The 20,567-nt window shown below is 42.5% G+C and overlaps 1 protein-coding gene across 1 annotated transcript in view; it reads right to left on the bottom strand.

Moving 5' to 3' along the window:
* Positions 1–20,567, bottom strand: part of LOC137371348 (beta-galactoside alpha-2,6-sialyltransferase 2-like) — an 84,079-nt gene that overhangs the window by 59,678 nt on the left and 3,834 nt on the right. Inside the window, exon 2 of the mRNA XM_068033804.1 lies at positions 5,663–5,760. Coding sequence (XP_067889905.1) covers positions 5,663–5,760 — 98 coding nt within the window. The remainder of the gene's footprint in view (positions 1–5,662; positions 5,761–20,567) is intronic.

Here is a 20,567-nt window from a genome sequence, read left to right as displayed (position 1 = left end):
ATTTCTACCAGTTTCCTGATGGAATGTGGAGGATACTTGAAATTATTTGAAAAATACCATGAAATTTCAGGGCAGCACTCGTATCCATAGTTGGCTATTGAGGTAGAGACTACGATATAATTTAAAAGGGAATTGGCTAAAAACATGAGAAGAAAATATAAAAAGGGTATAGGAATAGTGCAGGGAAATGGTATTAGATTGAATGCTGGAAGAGCACAGGATCAATGGACTTAATGGTCTCCTTCTGTGCTGTAAGTTATTGTGATTCGATCCCAACAGCCATTACTTTTAGTACAAGCTATTTCCCACTCTGTCAGTTTTAACCTTTGTGACAGATGAAATTATTCTGGTAAAAATGGAGTAAATAAATTAAATAAGTGTGTACAAACAGAAACTTTCAACATAAGTGCCTAGATTTGCATTAAGAATATCAGTGAAGCGATCAGCACTCATCATTATTTAGGAGTAAATCTGGTGAAGCTACAACCCAGGACTACTTGCATGCCAAACAGCAGAAGCAGCAACTGATAGACAGAGCTAATCGATCCCAAAACCAAAGGATCAGATCTAAGCTCTGCAGTCCTGCCACATCCAGTCATGAATGGTGGTGGACAATTAAACAACTAACTGGAGGAGGTGGCTCCACAAATATCCCCATCCTCAATGATGGGGGAAGCCCAGCACATCAGTGCAAAAGATAAGGCAGAAGCATTTGCTTCATGACCTTCCTTCAATCATTAGGTCAGAAGGGGAGAAGTTCGCTTATGATTGCACAATGTTCAGCACCATTCGCGACTCCTCAGATCCTGAAGCAGTCCATGTAGAAATGTAGCAAGACCTGGACAATATCCAGGTTTAAGTGGCAAGTAATATTTGTGCCACACAAGTGCCAGGCAATGACCATCTCTGCTTGACATTCAATGGCATTACGATCGCTGAATACCCCACTATCAACATTCTGGGGGTTACCATTGACCAGAAACTGAACTGGAGCAGCCATATAAATACCGTGGCTACAAGAGCAAGTCAGAGGCTAAAAATCCTGCAGCGAGTAACTCACCTCCTGACTCCCCAAAACCTGTCCACCATCTACAAAGCACACGTCAAGAGTGTGATAGAATAATCTATAATCTCCACTTGCTTGGATGGGTGCAGCTCCAACAATACTCAAGAAGCTCGACACCATCCAGGACAAAGCAGCCGGCTTGATTGTCACCCCATCCACAACCATTCACTTTCTCCACCATCGATGCACAGTGACAGCTATATGTACCATCTACAAGATGCACTGCAGCAACGCACCAAGGCTCCTTAGACAGCACCTTCCAAACCCGCGACCTTTACCACCTAGAAGGACAATGGCAGCACACGCATGGGAACACCACCACCTCCAAGCCACACACCATCCTGACTTGGAACTATATTGCCGTTCCTTCACTGTCGCTCGGTCAAAATCCTGGAACTCCCTTCCTAACAGCACTGTAGGTGTACCTACCCCATATGGACTGCAGCAGTTCAAGAAGGCAGCTCACCAGCACCTATCAAGGGCAATTAGGGATGGGCAATAAATGCTGGCCTAGCCAGCGATGCCCACATCCCAGGAACGAATTAAAAAACTTCTAGCATCTGCAAATTCTCAGTTAAATGTAGAAATGGATTCGGCCCTTCTAGCCTCCTTTTACCCATTGCATTTCTGAAGCCTGAGAAATATGACCAACTGTCATTGAAAGTAGAATCAGTATTAAAATAAGGCACACAGCCGCCTTAAAAGGTTTCAACAACAGAGCAGTATGGTCACTCGTCTCTCGTCTGGCTCTGTTAAATCTGGAAGTGGGCAGGTTTGAGGCAGCTTGGGTTCCTGTTTCAGATTTTGAACTTTTTAACCTCCCACCTGAACCAAAGGCACCCATTTTGGGTGGGTTAAAATTATCCACTGTTTGACTCAGTAAGGATTCTTCAATCTGATTGGTTGAAGAAACACTCTGTTGCTTTACCCGGCTCACACAGAATCCAGATCCCCTGTGGATAGTGTGGCGGTGAAATGGATTTCTAAATTATCATGTGTTGCCACGTTAAAGCTCACTAAAAGTCTGTGGGCGGCTGTAACGGCAATGAACGGGCACTCAGTGAATGAGCACTGTTCATTTTCCGCTGACCGCAAAATCCAGGCAGATGAATAAAAAAATTCTAAATACATTAATATTTAAATAATAAAACCTTCATAAAGTATACCATCACAGAAAATTGATAAAGTTTTTTAAAATTCATTCACAGGATGTGCGCATCACTGTCAAGGCCAGCATTTATTGAGCATCTCTAATAGCCCTTGAGAAAGTAGTGCTGAGTCAGTCCATGTAGTGTAGATACTCCCATAGTGCAGTTAGAGAGGGAGCTCCAGGATTTTGACAGTGACAGGGCAGGACCAGCGATATACTTCCAAGTGAGGCTGGTGTGTGACTTGGAGGGGAACTTGCAAGTGGTGTTGTTCCCATGACCCTGCTGGTCTTGTCCTTCTAGATGGTAAAGGTCACAGGTTTGGGAGATGCTGCCGAAGGAGGCTTGGTGAGTTGCTGCAGTGCATCTTATAGATGTTACACACTGCAGCCAAGGTGCATCGGTGGTGGAGGGACTGAATGGTTTAGGTGGAGGATGGGGTTCCATTCAAGTGGGCAGCTTTGTTCAGGATGGTGTTAAGCTTCTTGAGTGTTGTTGGAGCTACAGTCATCCAGGCAAGTGGAGATTATTCCATCACTGACTTGTGCCTTGTTGATGGTGGAAAAGCTTTGGAGAGTCAGGAGGTTAGTCACTCAATGCAGAATACATAGCTTCTGACCTTCTCTTGTAGCCACAGTATTTATGTGGCTGGTCCAGTTAAGTTTCTGGTCAATGGTGATCCCCAGAATGTTGCTAGTAATGCCATTGAGGGGAGGTGGTTAGACTCTCTCTTGTTGGAGATAGCCATTACCTGCACTTGTGCGGCATGGATATTATTTGTCGCTTATCAGCCCAAGCCTGAATGTTATCCAGGTCTTGCTGCATGCAGCACGGACTGCTTCATTAACTGAGGAGTTATGAATGGAACTGAACATTGTGCAGTCATCTGCCAACATTCCCACTTCTGACCTTATGATGGAGGGAAGGTCATCGATGAAGCAGCTGAAGGTAGTTGGGCCTGGAACACTATCCTGAGGAACTCCTGAAGTGATGTCCTGGGGCTGAGATGATTGGCCTCTAACAACCAAAACCATTTTCCTTTGTGCTAGGTATGACTCCAACCAGTGGAGAGTTTTTCTCCCTGATTCCCATTGACTTCAACTTTTCTAGGGCTCCTCGATGCCACACTCAGTCCAATGCTGCCTTGATGTCAAGGGCAATCACTCTTACCTCACTTCCAGAATTCAGCTATTTTGCCCATGTTTGAACTGAGGCTGTAATGCGGTCTGGAGCTGAGTGGTCCTGGCAGAACCCAAACTGAGCATTGGTGAGTGGGTTATTGTTGAGTAAGTGTCATTTGATAGCACTGCCAAGGGCACTCGCCATCATTTGCTGATGATTGAGAGTCAGCTGATGTGACAGTAACTGGCTGGATTGGATTTTCCTGTTTTTTGTGGACTGGAGTTAGCTGAGTAACTTTCCACTTTGTTGAATAGATGGCAGTGTTGTAGCTGTACTGGAACAGCTTGGTCAGAGGTGCAGCTAGTTTTGAAGCACACATCTTCAGCATTGCAGCCGGGATGCTGTTGGGGTCCATAGCCTTTTCTGTATCCAGAGCACTCAGCGTTTCTTTATATCACGTGGAGTGAATCAAATTTGGTTGAAGTCTAGCTTCAGTAATGATAGGGGCCTCAGGAGGAGGCTGAGATAGATCATCCACTCAGCACTTCTGGATGAAGGTGGTTGCAAATGCTTCAGCCTTGTCTTTTGCAATCACATATGGGGCTCCACTATCCTTGAGGATGGGGCCGCTTAAGGAGTCTCCTCCTCCAGTTGGTTGTTTAATTGTCCACCACCATTCACGACTAGATGTGGCAGGACTGCAGAGCTTTGATCTGATCTGTCGGTTGTGGGATTGCTTAGCTCTGTCTATGGCATGCTGCTTCCACTGTTTAACATCTATGCAGTCTGGTTTTGTAGCTTCATCATGTTGGCACCTTATTTTTAGGTACCCCTGATGCTGCTCCTGGCATGCTTTTCTACACTCTTCATTGCACTTGTCTTGGTCCCCTGGCTTGATGGTAAAGGAAGAATGACGAATATGCTGAGCCATGAGGTTACAGATTGTGGTGGAATATAATTCTGCCACTGCTGATGGCCCACACCACCTCATGGATACCCAGTTTGAGTTGCTAGATGGCAATTGTATATTAATTGTGTTTAATTGTATGCAGGTGGTGAGCATTAACTAGGGATCCACTTGTGCCTCTATAAATAGACACAGACTGAACTGTGGTTGTTGGGTAAGGCGGTGTATGCTTGTAATTTGTATCACTGTAAATAAATGCTTATAAAAGTGTGTAAAGATTGGCTGCAGTGCAATCCTTCACTGGCCGGCTTTCGGGATTATCACTAGATATGTTCTGAATCTGTCCCATTTAGCATGGTGGTAGTGTCACACAACACAATGGAGGGTTTCCTTAGTGTGAAGTAGGGACTTTGTCTCCACAAGGACTGTGCGGTGATCACTCCTAACAACACTGTCCTGGACAGGTGCATCTGTGACAGGTAGATATGTGAAGATGAGGTCAGGTAGGTCTTTCCCTTGTGTTGGTTCTTTCACCAGCCACCACAAGTCCAGTTTGGCAGCTATGTCCTTCAGGACTCAACCAGTTTGGTCGGTAGTGGTGCCAATGAGCCACTTTTGTGATGGACATGAAGTTCCCCCATCCAGAGTACATTTTGTGCCCTTGTTGCCCTCAGTGCTTCTTCCAAGTCATGTTCAACATGGAGCAGTACTGATCCTTCAGCTGAGGGAGGGTGATAGGTGATAATCAGCAGAAGGTTTCCTTGCCCATGTTTGACCTGATGCCATGAAACTTCATGGTGTCCAAAGTCAATGTTGAGGACTCAGGGCCACTCCCTCCTGACTGTATACCACTATGCCACCACCTCTGGTGGGTATGTCCTGCTGTTGGGACTTGACATGCCCAAGGATGGAGATGGAGGAGTCTGGGACTTGGGCTAAAAGATATGATTCTGTGAGTATGACTATGTCAGGCTGTTGTTTGACTAGTTTGTGGACAGTTCTCCCAATTTTGGCACAGGTCTCCAGATGTTAGTGAGGAGGACTTTGTAGAGTCAGCTGCAGTGGATGTACCTTTGTCGAGCCAAATTTAATGCCTAGTTTGATGCCAGGCGTCTGTTCAATTTTCTTCTTCGTATACCTTGTCATGGTGATTTGATACAACTGAGTGGCTTGCTAGGTCATTTCAGAGGATAGTTAAGAATTAACCACTTTGCTGTGGGCCTGGAGTCAGATATAGGCTAGAGCATGTAAGGATTGCAGATTTCCTTCCCCAAAGGACATTAGTGAACCACGAATTAAAGGACCTTTAAAAAAGTGGTCACTATCGCATTCATAGAGAAAGCACTTTATAATATTAAGCAAAAATAACTGAAGAAAAATACATAAAACTATGTAATGTGATGGCACGCATTAACTCACTTGTGAATTAATAACACGGATTGTGGTTTTGCTTCCAACATCCTTCTCGTAACCTTGTGTAGGGGCTGCATTGAATCTCAGAACTGTATCATGGGAATCTGAAAAACAGAAAAAAAATTATGACTCTTTCATTTATTTAGGAATTTAAGTAAATTGAATTGTGTTATGCTATTTTATCCAACCGTACCCTCAGAAAAATGAAGTCTATAATTACATGAGGGTAGTTCATCGGGACCCCATAATATGGAAACTTTTATGTTTACATAAAATAAAGTTCATTGCACTAACTAAAGCAGAAAGCCTAGCAGCTTTAAATGTGATAACCTGGTACCAACAAGATTATTCAATTTATTAGACTGCTCATTGACCAGAACCAAGGAGTTTTACTGTATTCTCTGCCGAAATGGATATTTGTGAGTAACAAGGTTTTTCTTTAAAAAAACTACACATTCAAAAGACCACTTTACAGACTCTTTAAAAAGCATTCCATCCCAGAACCTTCCATTGCTATAGAGCTTCTAGTAGTAAAGCTTAGGTATTGTTGAGGCAGGATACTGTCAATAAATTATCAAAAATTCCACCCAATTCATTTTCCTTTTTCATCTTTGCTAATGGATGGCCGATCCATATTATTTTTTGTTGAACAAAGAACAAAGAGAACAAAGAAAATTACAGCACAGGAACAGGCCCTTCGGCCCTCCAAGCCTGCGCCGATCCAGATCCTCTATCTAAACATGTCGCCTATTTTCTAAGGGTCTGTATCTCTTTTCTTCCTGCCCATTCATGTATCTGTCTAGATACATCTTAAAAGACGCCATCGTACCCGCATCTACCACCTCCGCTGGCAACGCGTTCCAGGCACCCACCACCCTCTGTGTAAAGAACTTTCCACGCATATCCCCCCTAAACTTTTCCCCTTTCACTTTGAACTCGTGTCCTCTAGTAAATGAATCCCCCACTCTGGGAAAAAGCCTCTTGCTATCCACCCTGTCTATACCTCTCATGATTTTGTACACCTCAATCAGGTCCCCCCTCAACCTCCGTCTTTCTAATGAAAATAATCCTAATCTACTCAACCTCTCTTCATAGCTAGCACCCTCCATACCAGGCAACATCCTGGTGAACCTCCTCTACACCCTCTCCAAAGCATCCACATCCTTTTGGTAATGTGGCGACCAGAACTGCACGCAGTATTCCAAATGTGGCCGAACCAAAGTCCTATACAACTGTAACATGACCTGCCAACTCTTGTACTCAATACCCCGTCCGATGAAGGAAAGCATGCCGTATGCCTTCTTGACCACTCTATTGACCTGCGTTGCCACCTTCAGGGAACAGTGGACCTGAACACCCAAATCTCTCTGGACATCAATTTTCCCCAGGACTTTTCCATTTACTGTATAGTTCACTCTTGAATTGGATCTTCCAAAATGCATCACCTCGCATTTGCCCTGATTGAACTCCATCTGCCATTTCTCTGCCCAACTCTCCAATCTATCTATATTCTGCTGTATTCTCTGACAGTCCCCTTCACTATCTGCTACTCCACCAATCTTAGTGTCGTCTGCAAACTTGCTAATCAGTCCACCTATACTTTCCTCCAAATCATTAATGTATATCACAAACAACAGTGGTCCCAGCACGGATCCCTGTGGAACACCACTGGTCACACGTCTCCATTTAGAGAAACTCCCTTCTACTGCTACTCTCTGTCTCCTGTTGCCCAGCCAGTTCTTTATCCCTCTAGCTAGTACACCTTGGACCCCATGCGCCTTCACTTTCTCCATCAGCCTGCCATGGGGAACCTTATCAAACGCCTTACTGAAGTCCATGTATATGACATCGACAGCCCTTCCCTCATCAATCAACTTTGTCACTTCCTCAAAGAATTCTATTAAGTTGGTAAGACATGAACTTCCTCAAAGAATTCTATTAAGTTGGTAAGACATGTTGGTGAGAATATTTTCAATACTTTACTTCAGAGACTATAGTAGAGCAGTAGCAAGCTGCTTTTAAATCTCTATTTTATTATTAATGTAACATTATGCACCAGTTTGTAGAAAACTAGAAAATTAGACACGTTTTAATAAAAAAAAACTGATGCAAGCTAATTAACCGTTAATGCTCAAATCCATCTTTAATTTGTGCATTGCATGTCTGAGTGGACATTTGAACTTGCATAAATCTCACTAGTGGCTGGCCTGGATATTACAGTACAGCACAGAATGTAGCAGAATTTCAAATCCAGTCAATTGATTGCTACGGAAAGCCTCTGTTCGCCAGTTCAAAACTATATTATCTGAAATATACACAGTATATGCAGATGTATGTTAATTAAGAGCTATATAGAGCAATTAGTGTTACCAGTGTATATCAACCTTTATACCCACAAGCTGGCAGAGTAGATCTTCCTGTTTCAGTGCAACAAGTTTTGATTTGTTACTTCCAGCAGTTGCTCTAGCCAGAGTCCCAAAGGACTATCAACATCTCTTGCCATTAGAGAGACAGTTAGTAACATACAGCTTGAGGGTCACCACTGCTCATGCATGGGGTAAGGTGAGGAAGCAGGCCTTCTTGAGCTAACACAGCCAGCATAGGGATTAAAGCCACACTGTTGGTATCTTTTGATATCATACTCTAGTTGTCTAGCCAACTGAGCTAACTGACCCCCCTGGGTGCTAGCTTTTCCATGTCACATTGAAATCTAGCTATAGCCCATGCTGCTGCATTCCCACATTGTACTTCTGATAATAGTGTCACTGAATGAGACTTGAAGCTTTCAATTAATCGGGGTAAATTTTCCCCAAAAAATGATGGGGGAGGGGGGGAATGCAGCGGGAGAAATGCAATGTCACAAAGGCCGTTGTAACTTTCAAAATATCTTATGACAGTTCATGGTTTCAAAATTGCTACTGCAAGGTCAAAAAAGCAGCACAGTGGCACAGTGGTTAGCACCACAGCCTCACAGCTCCAGCGTCTGGGGTTTGATTCTGGGTACTGCCTGTGTGGAGTTTGCAAGTTCTCCCTGTGACCGCATGGGTTTTCGCTGGGTGCTCCGGTTTCCTCCCACAGCCAAAGACTTGCAGGTTGATAGGTAAATTGGCCATTATAAATTGTCCCTAGTATAGGTGGGGAATTGAGGGAAGGTGGGGATGTGAGAGGGTAATGGGATTAATGTAGGATTAGTATAAATGGGTGGTTGATGGTTGGCACAGACTCGGTGGGCCAAAGGGCCTGTTTCAGTGCTGTATCTCTAAATAAGTAAAATTGATCTCAATACTTCAGGGCTGGGTCAGACATGCAGTGACTGCTTCAAACACCATCTCAGCTATTTTGAAACTCAATTTAGATTTTCTTCCTAGCTTACTGTCCGTCTTATGTCCCAATAAGCACTCAACTTGGTGTGGTAATGTAACGAATGCTTTTATTTCAGACTGTTTGGAATATTCTCCCGAAGATATAAATCCAGTAATAGGAGCAGCCCATGGTGTGCAATTCAGGGGTGGTGTGGGGCCTCTAGTGATCAATTTCCTATATGCAAGTACAATACACATCATCCCCAGTTGTGCAACCTCAAGATAGGTTGACATGGTTGCGATTGACCCAGTTTAACAACTATTGCTAAGGAAGGACCTTCTTGCTTATTAAGGGTGGTATGGAAGTGTGTTAGGAGAAATTTCCCCTTATGTTTTTAACATGGATGCTATGTTGGTGCATTGTCCACACATTTACATCGAATTGCACAGAAACAATTAGCCAAAGTCAAATGAAGAAGTGAACTTGTAAAAAGTTGCAATGCTATGACAATGCAACACAAAATCCAGCTGGGGGGGTGATGGTGGTACAGTGGTAATATCCCTAATCTATTACCAATGATATTGGTTCAAATCCCACCATCTCAGCTGGTGGAATTTAAATTCAATTAGTTAATTTAAAAAATCTGGAATTAAAAGCTTCTCTCAGTAATAGTGCCATAAAACTATCATCAATGGTCATAAAACCCTATCTGGTTCAAAAATGCTCTTTAGGGAAGGAAAACTGCTGTCCTTACCTGGTCTGGCCTACATGTGATTCCAGACCCACAGCAATGTGGTGGACTCTGAAATGGCCTTGCAAGCCACTCAGTTCTCAAGGGCAATTCTGGATGAGCAATAAATGCTGGCCTTGCAGCAATGCCCACATCCCATGAAAGAATAAAAAAAATTTAATCAGTTTTATACAATGTGCTCATGTTTAATACTTTGGGGGTGAAATTGGTCTGCCCCTGCAGTACAATAATGCCTCATAAGTGCATCAGCAGCTGATTTTTCACCATACCCGATCTTCTTTCCACTGAAGTTCACAGAACAATAATTTAAATTCTTTTTGGGGCCTTGTTTCCTAGACTCACTCTTACTTTTACTTGGTTTGAATTTAAAAAATCTTGGCAATATTTTCCAAGTCAATAGGAAATAAAAACTGGCACAGTGAAAAATCAGCTGCCGATTGACTAGGAGCCTTTTTCACGCATGGACCAATTTCACCCCCCTGAAATTTATCTTTCTTATGGATGGTATTAAAATCTAAAGTAACCTTAGATGTTACCAGAAGCTTATGCAACAGCTGAAAACGCATGTACTGACAATACAAAAAAGGTACTTTTGCCATCCATCCATGGAAGAAAAGAAGGGAAAGAGGGAGATCTGGATGGAAGAGTGAAAATTTCAATCTTTGGCATGTGTTGGATGGGTGATTATCCCAATATCACTAATACAAAAGCAAAATACTGTCAATGGCTTCCCATCAGGACTGAAAGAGGTTGTACCACCTTTTAATCCTGTGCAGAGGCAGGGAAAGGAAGGAGGGGAGGAAAGAACAAAAGAGAAAGATTGTGATAGGATGGAAGGCAGGAGTGAGTAAATAACATTGTCCCGTTCTGATGAAAGGTCATCAACCAGAAATGTTAACTTTGTTTCTCTGTCCACAGTTGCTGCCTGACCTACTGATCATTTCCAGCATTTTCTGTTTTTATTCCAATATCACCACTGACTCCCTCTAATCATTCAGCAAACACCTTTGCACTAAAATGACCTTTCCTGGGAGGCTGGAACATTAGAGCTTTTCATTCTATGGGCAAAGATAATTTCACAGCTAGTGTGGGAATGATTTGATTGCATAATAAGTTACTTTTTCCCTTTCTGTGTGCACGAGTTAGTGGCACAGCATAGAATACATGCACCTATAGCTAACATTTACACATTATTTAAATAAAAAGTTAAAAACACATAGAACATGGTTTATGCCCTTGAAATGTTAGTACCCAATTCTCATACTACAAAATGAACTTTTATATTGGTCTTCCTTTAATTTAGTTCCTTTCTTTTCCTTTAATTTAGATTCCAAGAGTTGGACATATGTGAACGGACTCCCTGCATTTTTGCAGCTGAATTAGTTTTCTATAACCAGGTAAAACCGACACTTCAGGTCTCAGGTTGAACCACAGAAAATAAATTTAACATCAAAGGTGTTAGGCTCACAGACGCAGGGTTCCTGGAATCTTGATAAAACTAAAATAAAAGTGACCCGTGTTGCTACACTTCACCACATTGCTGTGGGAAGCTAATCAGTATAGGCCAGATGGTCTTCCACAAGAGGACAGTTTTTTTAATATGAAAAAAGTGTTTTGAAGATTTCTAAATACAAAATTGAATTATAGGAAGATAGGAACAGGAGTAGACCACTCAGCCCCTCAAGCCTGTTTTGCCAATCAACCAGATCTTGGCTGATCTGTATCCAACTCCATCCGTCTGTCTTGGTTCAATATCTGTTAATTTCCCTTGCTAGCAAAGAACTATTGATCTCAGATTTAACATTATTAATTGAATTAGCATCTACTGGGTTTTATGGGAGAGTTCCATACTTCAACCACCCTTTGTGTAAAGAAGTGTTTCCTAACTTCTCCTCTGAATGGCCTGGCTCTGATTTTGAGGTTAGGTCACCTTCATCTAGATTCCCTCACCAGTGGAAACATTTTCTCTCCATCTACCCTATCATTTGTTTCAAAATTTTAAAAACCTCAATCAAATCACTCCTTAGCCTTCTATATTCTATGCAATGCAAACCTTGGCCAAGATTTTATCCGGCTGATGGGGGTCTCGACGTCCGACAAAAGCGGTGCTGAGAACCCTGTGTTGCCTCTTCTGTGGGAGGCCAACTGAATCAAGTGCCAATTAACCACTTAAATGGACAACGGCAGGCTTTCCACCGAATCAAGGACCCCGGTGACGGATGTCTGGCCCTCTGAGAGCTGCCGGCCAATCGGAGGCCTGCAGCTCTTTAACTGAGCAGCGCCACTGCGGAGGCAGTAGTTGCCATTGGCGGAGCATCCACCCAAGGCCAAGCAGCGGCGCTGGACCCATGCCACAGTTAGGTCAGGGAGGGAGGGATCTCGTGGGGTGAGGGTCGCGGGGGAGTGTAAGTGGGTGCTATCAGCAGGCCTCCCACTTACCAATGTCAGGTTCCTCATTCAGGCACTAAGTGCCTTCTTATGAGAGACACCCCCCCCGCCCCCAACCCAGAGCCAGCAAGCAGCCAGCATGGTTTTCCCTGCCATGCTTCCCGTGCAGCGATAGGGTCGCCTGTTGCTCAGCTAATTGCAACGATGGTGGGATGAGGCCCTTAATTGGGAATTAATTGCCCAGTTAAGAGCCTCAATTGGCAGCAGGGCGGGAAGGCCGTTCACAGGCCTTCCCACCCCTAACCTAATTTTGGCAGAGGTGGGAAGGTGGCAGGAACACCCCCAGCCATCATCCCACCTGATTATATGCTCTCCCCGCCTCCAAACCTGCCACAGGGAAAGAGCATAAAATTCTCCCCCAGTTTACGCAATCACTCCTCATAATCTAAGCCTTGGTAACATTCTGGTGAATCTGCACTGCAAATTTTCAGGTACAGTGCCCAGAACTGTACACAATACTTCAGATGTGGCCCACCAGGGCTTTGTTTAGTTGTAGAAAAATGTTCTCCTCTTTATATACTAGCCCTCTAGTTATAAAGGCTAACATTCCATTAACCTTCCTAATTATTTTTTGTACCTGACTGCTACATTTTAGTGATCTGTGTACACTGACAGCTAAATCTTTTTGGGCCTCCACTGTTCCTAGCTTTTCATCATTTAAAATAATACTCAGATCCATCCTTTTTTGGTCTAAAATGGATGGCATCACTCCTACCTGCGTTGAAATCCATTTTCCACAGTTTTGCCCAATCCATCAATGACTTTTTGTAATTTTATGCTTCTGTCTACACTACTTACTATGCCACCAATCTCTGAATTATAAAATAATAGATACCTTGAAGTTTAAAACAACTTAACATGCAATAGCAATCAATATTTCCTGTTTTCAAATTCCATCTTGCAGATGCTTAAGATAGATTTTGTGATCAGTAACTTGCATCCAATTGGTAGGATTAAATGGGCATGACTGATCAGGAAATGAGTGGAGACGCCTTGCACCAGAGAAATTTCTTTACACAGAAATAAAAACAAGAAATGCTGGAAACGCTCAACAGGTCTGGCAGAATCTGTGGAGAGAGAAGCAGAGTTAACATTTCAGGTCAGTGACCCTTCTTTCTCCACAGATGCTGCCAGACCTGCTGAGTGTTTCCAGCATTTCTTGTTCTTATTTCAGATTTCCAGCATCCGCAGTATTTTGCTTTCAATTTTCTTTACACAGAGTTGTGTGGAAGTAGAATTCACTTCCAGGGTTAGTAGTTGATGCAGAAATTATGTCAATGTTCAAGATTGGATTGGATAGGTGGATGAAGGAAAGGAAATCAAACGGATATGGGAACAGGTAGGTAAATGTGGTTTGAACTATTTGTTCACATGGAAGCTAACACTTGCTGTGTTGTAACTGCTATATTTGCATGTATATATTTCTTTAAATCCCTTCAGTCCAACTTCCAATCATGTTGCAGTTCTAAGTTTGCCATGGCTAAAGCTATGAATAACATCCTCTGTGAGATTGATTGTGGTTTGCAAACTCCTCTTTATCTTCCACAATCTTTCCGCAGCTTTTATATAGTTGGTTGCGCTGTTTTTCCACCACCTCTACTTCATTGTCCGGCTTCATGGGACTGGCCTTATATGGTTTCACTCCATGGATCTAGATACAGCCAGCATATTTTTAGCAATGGAATCCTTTCCATTTCCTGAGTTGCGACGCCAAGTGCTCCCCTCCCCCCAAGGATCTATCCTTTATTCCTCATTTATCGGTTGCTCCTCAGGTGTCCGCAGTCATGGGATCAACGTTTATATGCATGCTATTGATACCTAGCTCTCCAATACTTCTCTCAACCCTGCAACCACTTTCACCCTGTCAGACTGCCTGTACATGTTTTAGGAGAACTCCAATTTCCTTCAAAAATACAAAAGCCATAATTTACTGTGTTGCCATAACTCCATTTCCTCAATATTCCAATCCCTTTGGAGCAGGGAGTGAAGCATAAACCTTCCAAGCCAGAGTTAGTAAAGCTATCATGAAGCCAAAGGTATGCTCCATAGATAGAGATAAAACTAAATAATCCTGGATTTTCCTAATTTGGCTAGCTAAAACCCATTTGAGGCAACTCACTGTTCAACTACTTGAGTGCATTATCTAGGCTGACACTCCAATGCAGTACTGAGGGAATACTGTGCTGTCAGAGATGTTAAACCAAGACCCCCTCAGCCCTCTCAGTTAGATATAAAAGATCCTATGGCACTACAGTCCCCATGCTTACACTGTTTCTGTTTATCCGGGACAGTTAGGATGGCCATTCATTCAGTTTTATATTGAACCATCCAGTTTGTAGCTGGTCTATCCACTATCTGGTATGGGATGCCTTTATGTCTGATAGACTAGCGCTAGGACAGAAGAATAATTTCAAGAGACATGCAAAATACAGGAGTCTAAAAGACAATGACGAGTCAGGAATACACTATTACGATATAAACAACTTTTAAAATAGAAAAAATTAGTGCCCTTGCAGATTTATGCTCCTGCCGAAGTGGAATCTTCCAATGTGGAACAGTCCAAGGTTGCTTGAAGCCCTCACAGCTGTCCAATGGAAAGAAAAGGTTCTTCAGCAGTAGAACAGTCTGTAGTCTAGTTCAGCAGTTGAAGTGATGCTCTTCTTCTTTCAATGATGGATTCAGAAATTACAGTTAGTAGTTAAAGTAATTGGTTATTTTCTTTTAAGAAATTAATCTGGCTTGACGAATCAGAATTCTGAGAGTATAATAAATAGGCTTTAAATAAACCGAGAGAGTACATGCTGGCAGAGCAGCTATCTGTGTATCTGTTAACTGTCTCAAAAGCCAGTTTTTCAGCTAGTTTCAAACAGTCAATCGCAACAATGTATATTTAACCTCAGTCTCTGAGTTGTTGTATCCAGGGCAACTACAATGTACATTTGAAGCTGGCTGGTTCTTCCACTCTGTAGGGTTGTATCCAACAGCAACCAAAATGCATTTTCTCTATCACTCCTGCTAACTTCTGAGGCTAGCTTGTTCTTAATGCAGTACTGATCCTTTTACAGCCTTAAAGACACACTGCACACTTCCCGAAAAAAAACCTACAGGATCATAACACCTCCACCCCTGGTGGAATGAAACGCCATTCCTGAAATACAATGTGTAAAAATACAAATTGAAAAAATATGCCAGCACATTTTTTTCCCCGCATTTACAGGTATACACTCTTCAAAAATATTAGGACTACAGCAACACGTTCCACCAGGACATTTTCAGCTTTAAATTTGCAAAAAGGTTGTCCCAATTAACCCATTTCAAATTTCCAAGCATAGTCTTCCAGTTGTTTCATATTTTCCTTTCAAGTGTCCCTATTGTCCATCACCTTAGCCAAGTGAACTGTACAGCTAGGAACAGCGACCACTACTTGGTTCAATATTCTCTGAGAAGTTTCTTGAGTACCCATTAACCTATGTGGCATCCTTTGACACTGGAAAACCCTATCCGGTGTAACAGAAGCTGACTTTTCCTTACCCCGGGGTGTCAAAGGAATTTGACAGTATCCCTCCAACATCTCTCTCTTTAAGACACATTGTGTTGACCACTCTGTCCATAAAGTCCTTTAAATAAGAATTTGGATAGGAGTCCGCCTTCCTTACCGCAGTTAGTTTTCTAGAGTCTATGCAAGTTTGAGCCGTCCCACCAGGTTTAGGCATCAAGACTACCTACGAGTTCAGGCTGTCCTGACTAGTTTAGTTTAGTTTAGAGATACAGCACTGAAACAGGCCCTTCGGCCCACCGAGTCTGCGCCGACCATCAACCACCCATTTATACTAATCCTACACTGTCCCTATATTTCCCTACCACCTACCTATACTAGGGGCAATTTATAATGGCCAATTTACCTACCAACCTGCAAGTCTTTTGGCTTGTGGGAGGAAACCGGAGCACCCGGAGGAAACCCACGCAGACACAGGGAGAACTTGCAAACTCCACACAGGCAGCGCCCAGAATTGAACCCGGGTCGCTGGAGCTGTGAGGCAGCGGTGCTAACCACTGCGCCACTGTGCCGTGGTTCAACTAAGCTGCTCTTCACCATGCATTGTACCTCTGCTTCCATTTGGGCCTGTCTGTCTGGACCTAAGTGACAAGGATGTTGTTTTAAAGGAATGGATCCCCCTATACCCACATCATGTGTGGCTAAGGTTGTACATCCTGGCTTAACCCTACAAACTTTTTAAACATTGTGAAAACCCTGGTTAGGTCTTCACGCCTTTTTGCCTCTAAGTGTAAAAGCATATTGTCTGATTTTCCTAGCCATTCTGTATTTGCTAATCTGATAGTTGGAGGTTCAATCTGAGAACTTCCTAGGCCTGCTTCTGCCTCATCCTCACTATCATTTTCCTTTTCAACAGTCCCGATTACCTGACATACTTGTATTAGCTTATCCTCCTCTCTGCAGTAATATTGTTTTGAGCATATAGATGTGACACAATCGGTTCTTCTTCTGGCGATCAGGGGTGTCAATCAAGTAATCTACCTTACCCACTCTTTTGATCATTCTATATGGGCCACTGAACCGTGCTTTTAATCATTCTCCCTGTAATGGTAACAACACTAATACTTCATTGCCTGGTTTTATGGTAGGTTGTGGTTTTCCCACCATTTCACAGGTATGGCATGTCCTACAAAATTGTCTTATATCCTTTGCAAGACCTGGTCAGTAATAATGTTTGCTTATGTGTGATTTGGTCTTCTGAATTCCCCTAGGTCCTGCAAAAGGAATGCCGTGTGCTAACCTTAATAACCCTTGTCGATATTTAGGTGGTACCACTATCTATTCAACAACTGCCCAGTCTTCGTCGGCAGGTCTATGAGGCCGTTTCCATTTTCTCCTCAAAACCCTATTTGCAATGTAATAGCCTTCCGGAACTCCTTTCGCCTCAGCTTCTGTGCTATTCGATATATCTCCGGATCAGCTTGCTGTGCTGCAATGATAGACAATCTATTAAACATCTCATTTGGATTATCTAAATCCCCAAATAAGGTTTCAGATACTTGGCTATCTATTTGTGGTGCCCCTTTTACCTCCAATAATGGATCCTGTTTAGCCATTGCTCGGGTAACTATACACGCAGGAAATATTCCTGGAACCTGTTCCTGTAATTGCCCCGTTTCCTTAATTTCACTTGGTTCCTCTGTAACTATAGCAGAAGCTGATACTTCTGATTCTGCCAAATCATTTCCTAGGAGTAGATCAATTCCCTTCACTGAAAAACTGTGGACAACACCTGCAGTTACTATCCCAGATATTAAGTCACTCTCTAGGCATACTTTATACAAAGGTACAGGTATATACTCCCCGCCAATTCCATTAACTAAAGCTTTAGCGTTCAAGGTGCTCTCTGGTGGAAATGTTATATCTTTCCCCAGCATGAGTGTTTGGGTTGCTCCAGTGTCCCTGAGTATAATGATAGGTTTTCCTGCCTCACTTACAGGATATGGAGTTACTCTCCCCTTGACAGAAATTCATTATAACTCTCAGGTATTTTATTCTTAACCTCTACACTCCTTTTAGTTTTAGTATCTGATTTCATAGCTGTTGTTAAAGCTGTAGCCTGGTCTGCCATACTTTCAGTCAGAGTCTTTTCCTCTGCACTAGCTTTGCATACCCCAAGTTCTATGGGTTTACCTCGCAATTTCCAGCACTCTGAACGAAGATGACCCGTTTTGTTGCAATGATAACACTTTGGCTTGCGAACCTCACTTCTACCCTCAGCACCTTCCTTTCTGACCTGAGGAGGAGATCCTGGGGATTTCCCAGCTGTTCCTTCGTGTCCCCGGCTACTTGCCTTGCTTTTACTCTCCCACTTTCTATCCTTCGCGGGTTTATGGGGGTGACGGACAAAATAGGTTGGCTTATTCACAAGCTCAAAATCATCAGCAATTTCTGCTGCTTGTCTAGCTTTCAAAACTTTCAGGTTATCTACATCAATTCTCGAAGGTTCTCATATGTAGTTTCTATCTTCAATGCCCGTATCCAATGGTCAAAAGTAATTTGCTTCACCCTCTCCATTTCAAAATATGTCCACCCAGCCAATCTCTGTAAATTCCTAAATTTCTGATGGTAAGCTTCTGGGACTAACTCATACGCAGCAAGAATAGCCTTTTTTTGCCATCTCATAATGTGCAGAAGCCTCTTCGGGAAGCATGGCATAAACTCCATGAGCTCTGCCTACCAAACTGCCCTGCATAAGCAGTGTCCAGCTTTTTATCGGCCATTTCATTTGTTTGACTACTTTTTCAAAAGCTATGAAAAATGCCTCTACATCCCTTTCCTCGAACTTAGGTAGAACCTATATAAATCTAAACAATTTTTTGCTGGGTCCTGATCTAAATTCAGATTCTTCCTGACCTGAATTTTCCGATTCAAGACTACCCTTTTGTCTTAGTTCCATCTCTTTTAACTTAAATCCCCTCTCTTTCTCCCTTTCCTCTTTCTAGAATTCAAGCTTAAGTCTTTACAATGCTATTGCTGTTTCTTTCTCTTGTTCAAGTTTTCTTATTGCTATTGCTTTTTCTTTTTCCCTTTCCTCTTTTTCCAATTCAAGTTTTCTTAATTCCTTTTCAGCCTCAAGTTTTTTTTATTTAGAACATAGAACATTACAGCACAGTACAGGCCCTTTGGCCCAAGATGTTGTGCCGAGCCTTTAACCTACTCTAAGATCAAACTACCTACATACCCTTCATTCGACTATCATCCATGTACCTATCCAAGAGTCGCTTAAATGTCCCTAATGTATCTGCTGATTCTAACTGAATCCTAGCCAATTCCACTGCATCGCTCTCGGATCTACTACCTTCTTGTTCCTCATAGTTCCCTTCATCATCATCATCTTCTTTAACTAATTCCAGATGTTCGGCTATTATTTCAATTATCTCTGCTTTTTTGACACCTAATTTCAATTCCAACCCCAATTTCACTGCCAATTCTTTTTATTTGTTATTAGTTAAAGTTATCAAGTCACTCAGGGAAACATTCTGCTTTCCCAAAAACTCTGCAGCTACCACTAATGCCATTACAATGGTATGGACTGTACCTTATTATACAAGAGACCTGGTTCTTTTAATTTCTTTATAATTGGTGTTAGATTTAGATCCCAACAATCGAGTTTCCAATTGCTATGATCCCAGATGCGAGAGCAATAAATGTGATGCCAGACACAAGACCCCAATTTAAATATATTATCCCAGAGATGAGTAATTAATATGATCCAACCCACGAGTGAGCCTCCAATTAATTTATTATGACCGACCACTCAAGACAAAGCCCCAATCAAAATATATGATTCTGATTGTGGTGGGAGAAACACACTGTTGATTCAGGCCCGTCCCTCTACAGATTGCCTAACATATCACTTTAAACTTTCCAAATTAAAGAAAACCATAGCTGAATGAAACCATCTATTAACCGCCACCCCCCCCCCCCCCCCGAATGAGGCGAACCAAACCAGGTGTCTTTGGATCAACAAATTAACTGTTTAATTAGAAAAACTAAATTCTTAAGCACTGCTAGGATATAAACAGCATTTAAAATGGAAAAAAAAGTGTCCTTGCAGATTTACGCTCCTGCCAAAATGAAATTTTCCAATGTGGAACAGTCCAAGGTTGCTTGAAGTCCTCACAGCCGTCCAATAGGAAAAAAAAGGTTCTTCAATGGTAGAACAGTCTGTAGTCTAGTTCAGCAGTTGAAGTGATGCTCTTCTTCTTCCAGCGATGGATTCAGCAATTACAGTTCAGTAGTTAAAGTGATTGGTTATTTTCCTTTAAGAAATTAATCTGCCTTGTCTAATCAGAATTCTGAGAGTATAATAAATAGGCTTTAAATAAACCGAGAGATAGCTTTATTTCCTTCAGTACATGCTGGCAGAACAGCTGTGTATCTGTTAATTGTGTGTCAAAAGCCAGTTTTTCAGCTAGTTTCAAACAGTCAATGGCAACAATGTATATTTAACCTCAGTCTCTGAGTTGTTGTATCCAGGGCAACCACGATGCACATTTGAAGCTGGCTGGTTCTTCCACTCTGTAGGGTTGTGTCCAATAGCAACCAAAATGCATCTTCTCTATCACTCCTGCTTACTTCTGAGGCTGGCTTGCTCTTAAAGCAGTACTGATCCTTTTACAGCCTTAAAGGAACACAGCATACTTCCCAGAAAAGAAAAAAACTATAGGATCATAACAATATCTTTCCCCCCGCGCCACAGCGCTGTTGTTCTGCCGGGTCTGGTATCTCGTATTCTTGGCCTCCAGCAGTGGCCACCCTGGAGATAATGCCATTTGCCATTACCAGATGCATTAATTACAAAGGTGCTGCTTTCGCCATATTCAACGGGCTATCTATTTTCAGCAGTT

This window comes from Heterodontus francisci, chromosome 6, assembly GCF_036365525.1.
Source record: "Heterodontus francisci isolate sHetFra1 chromosome 6, sHetFra1.hap1, whole genome shotgun sequence".
Classification (NCBI taxonomy): Eukaryota; Metazoa; Chordata; class Chondrichthyes; order Heterodontiformes; family Heterodontidae; genus Heterodontus; species Heterodontus francisci.
The sequence above is the reverse complement of the archived record's forward strand: the minus strand, read 5'-3'. Positions and strand labels throughout refer to the sequence as shown.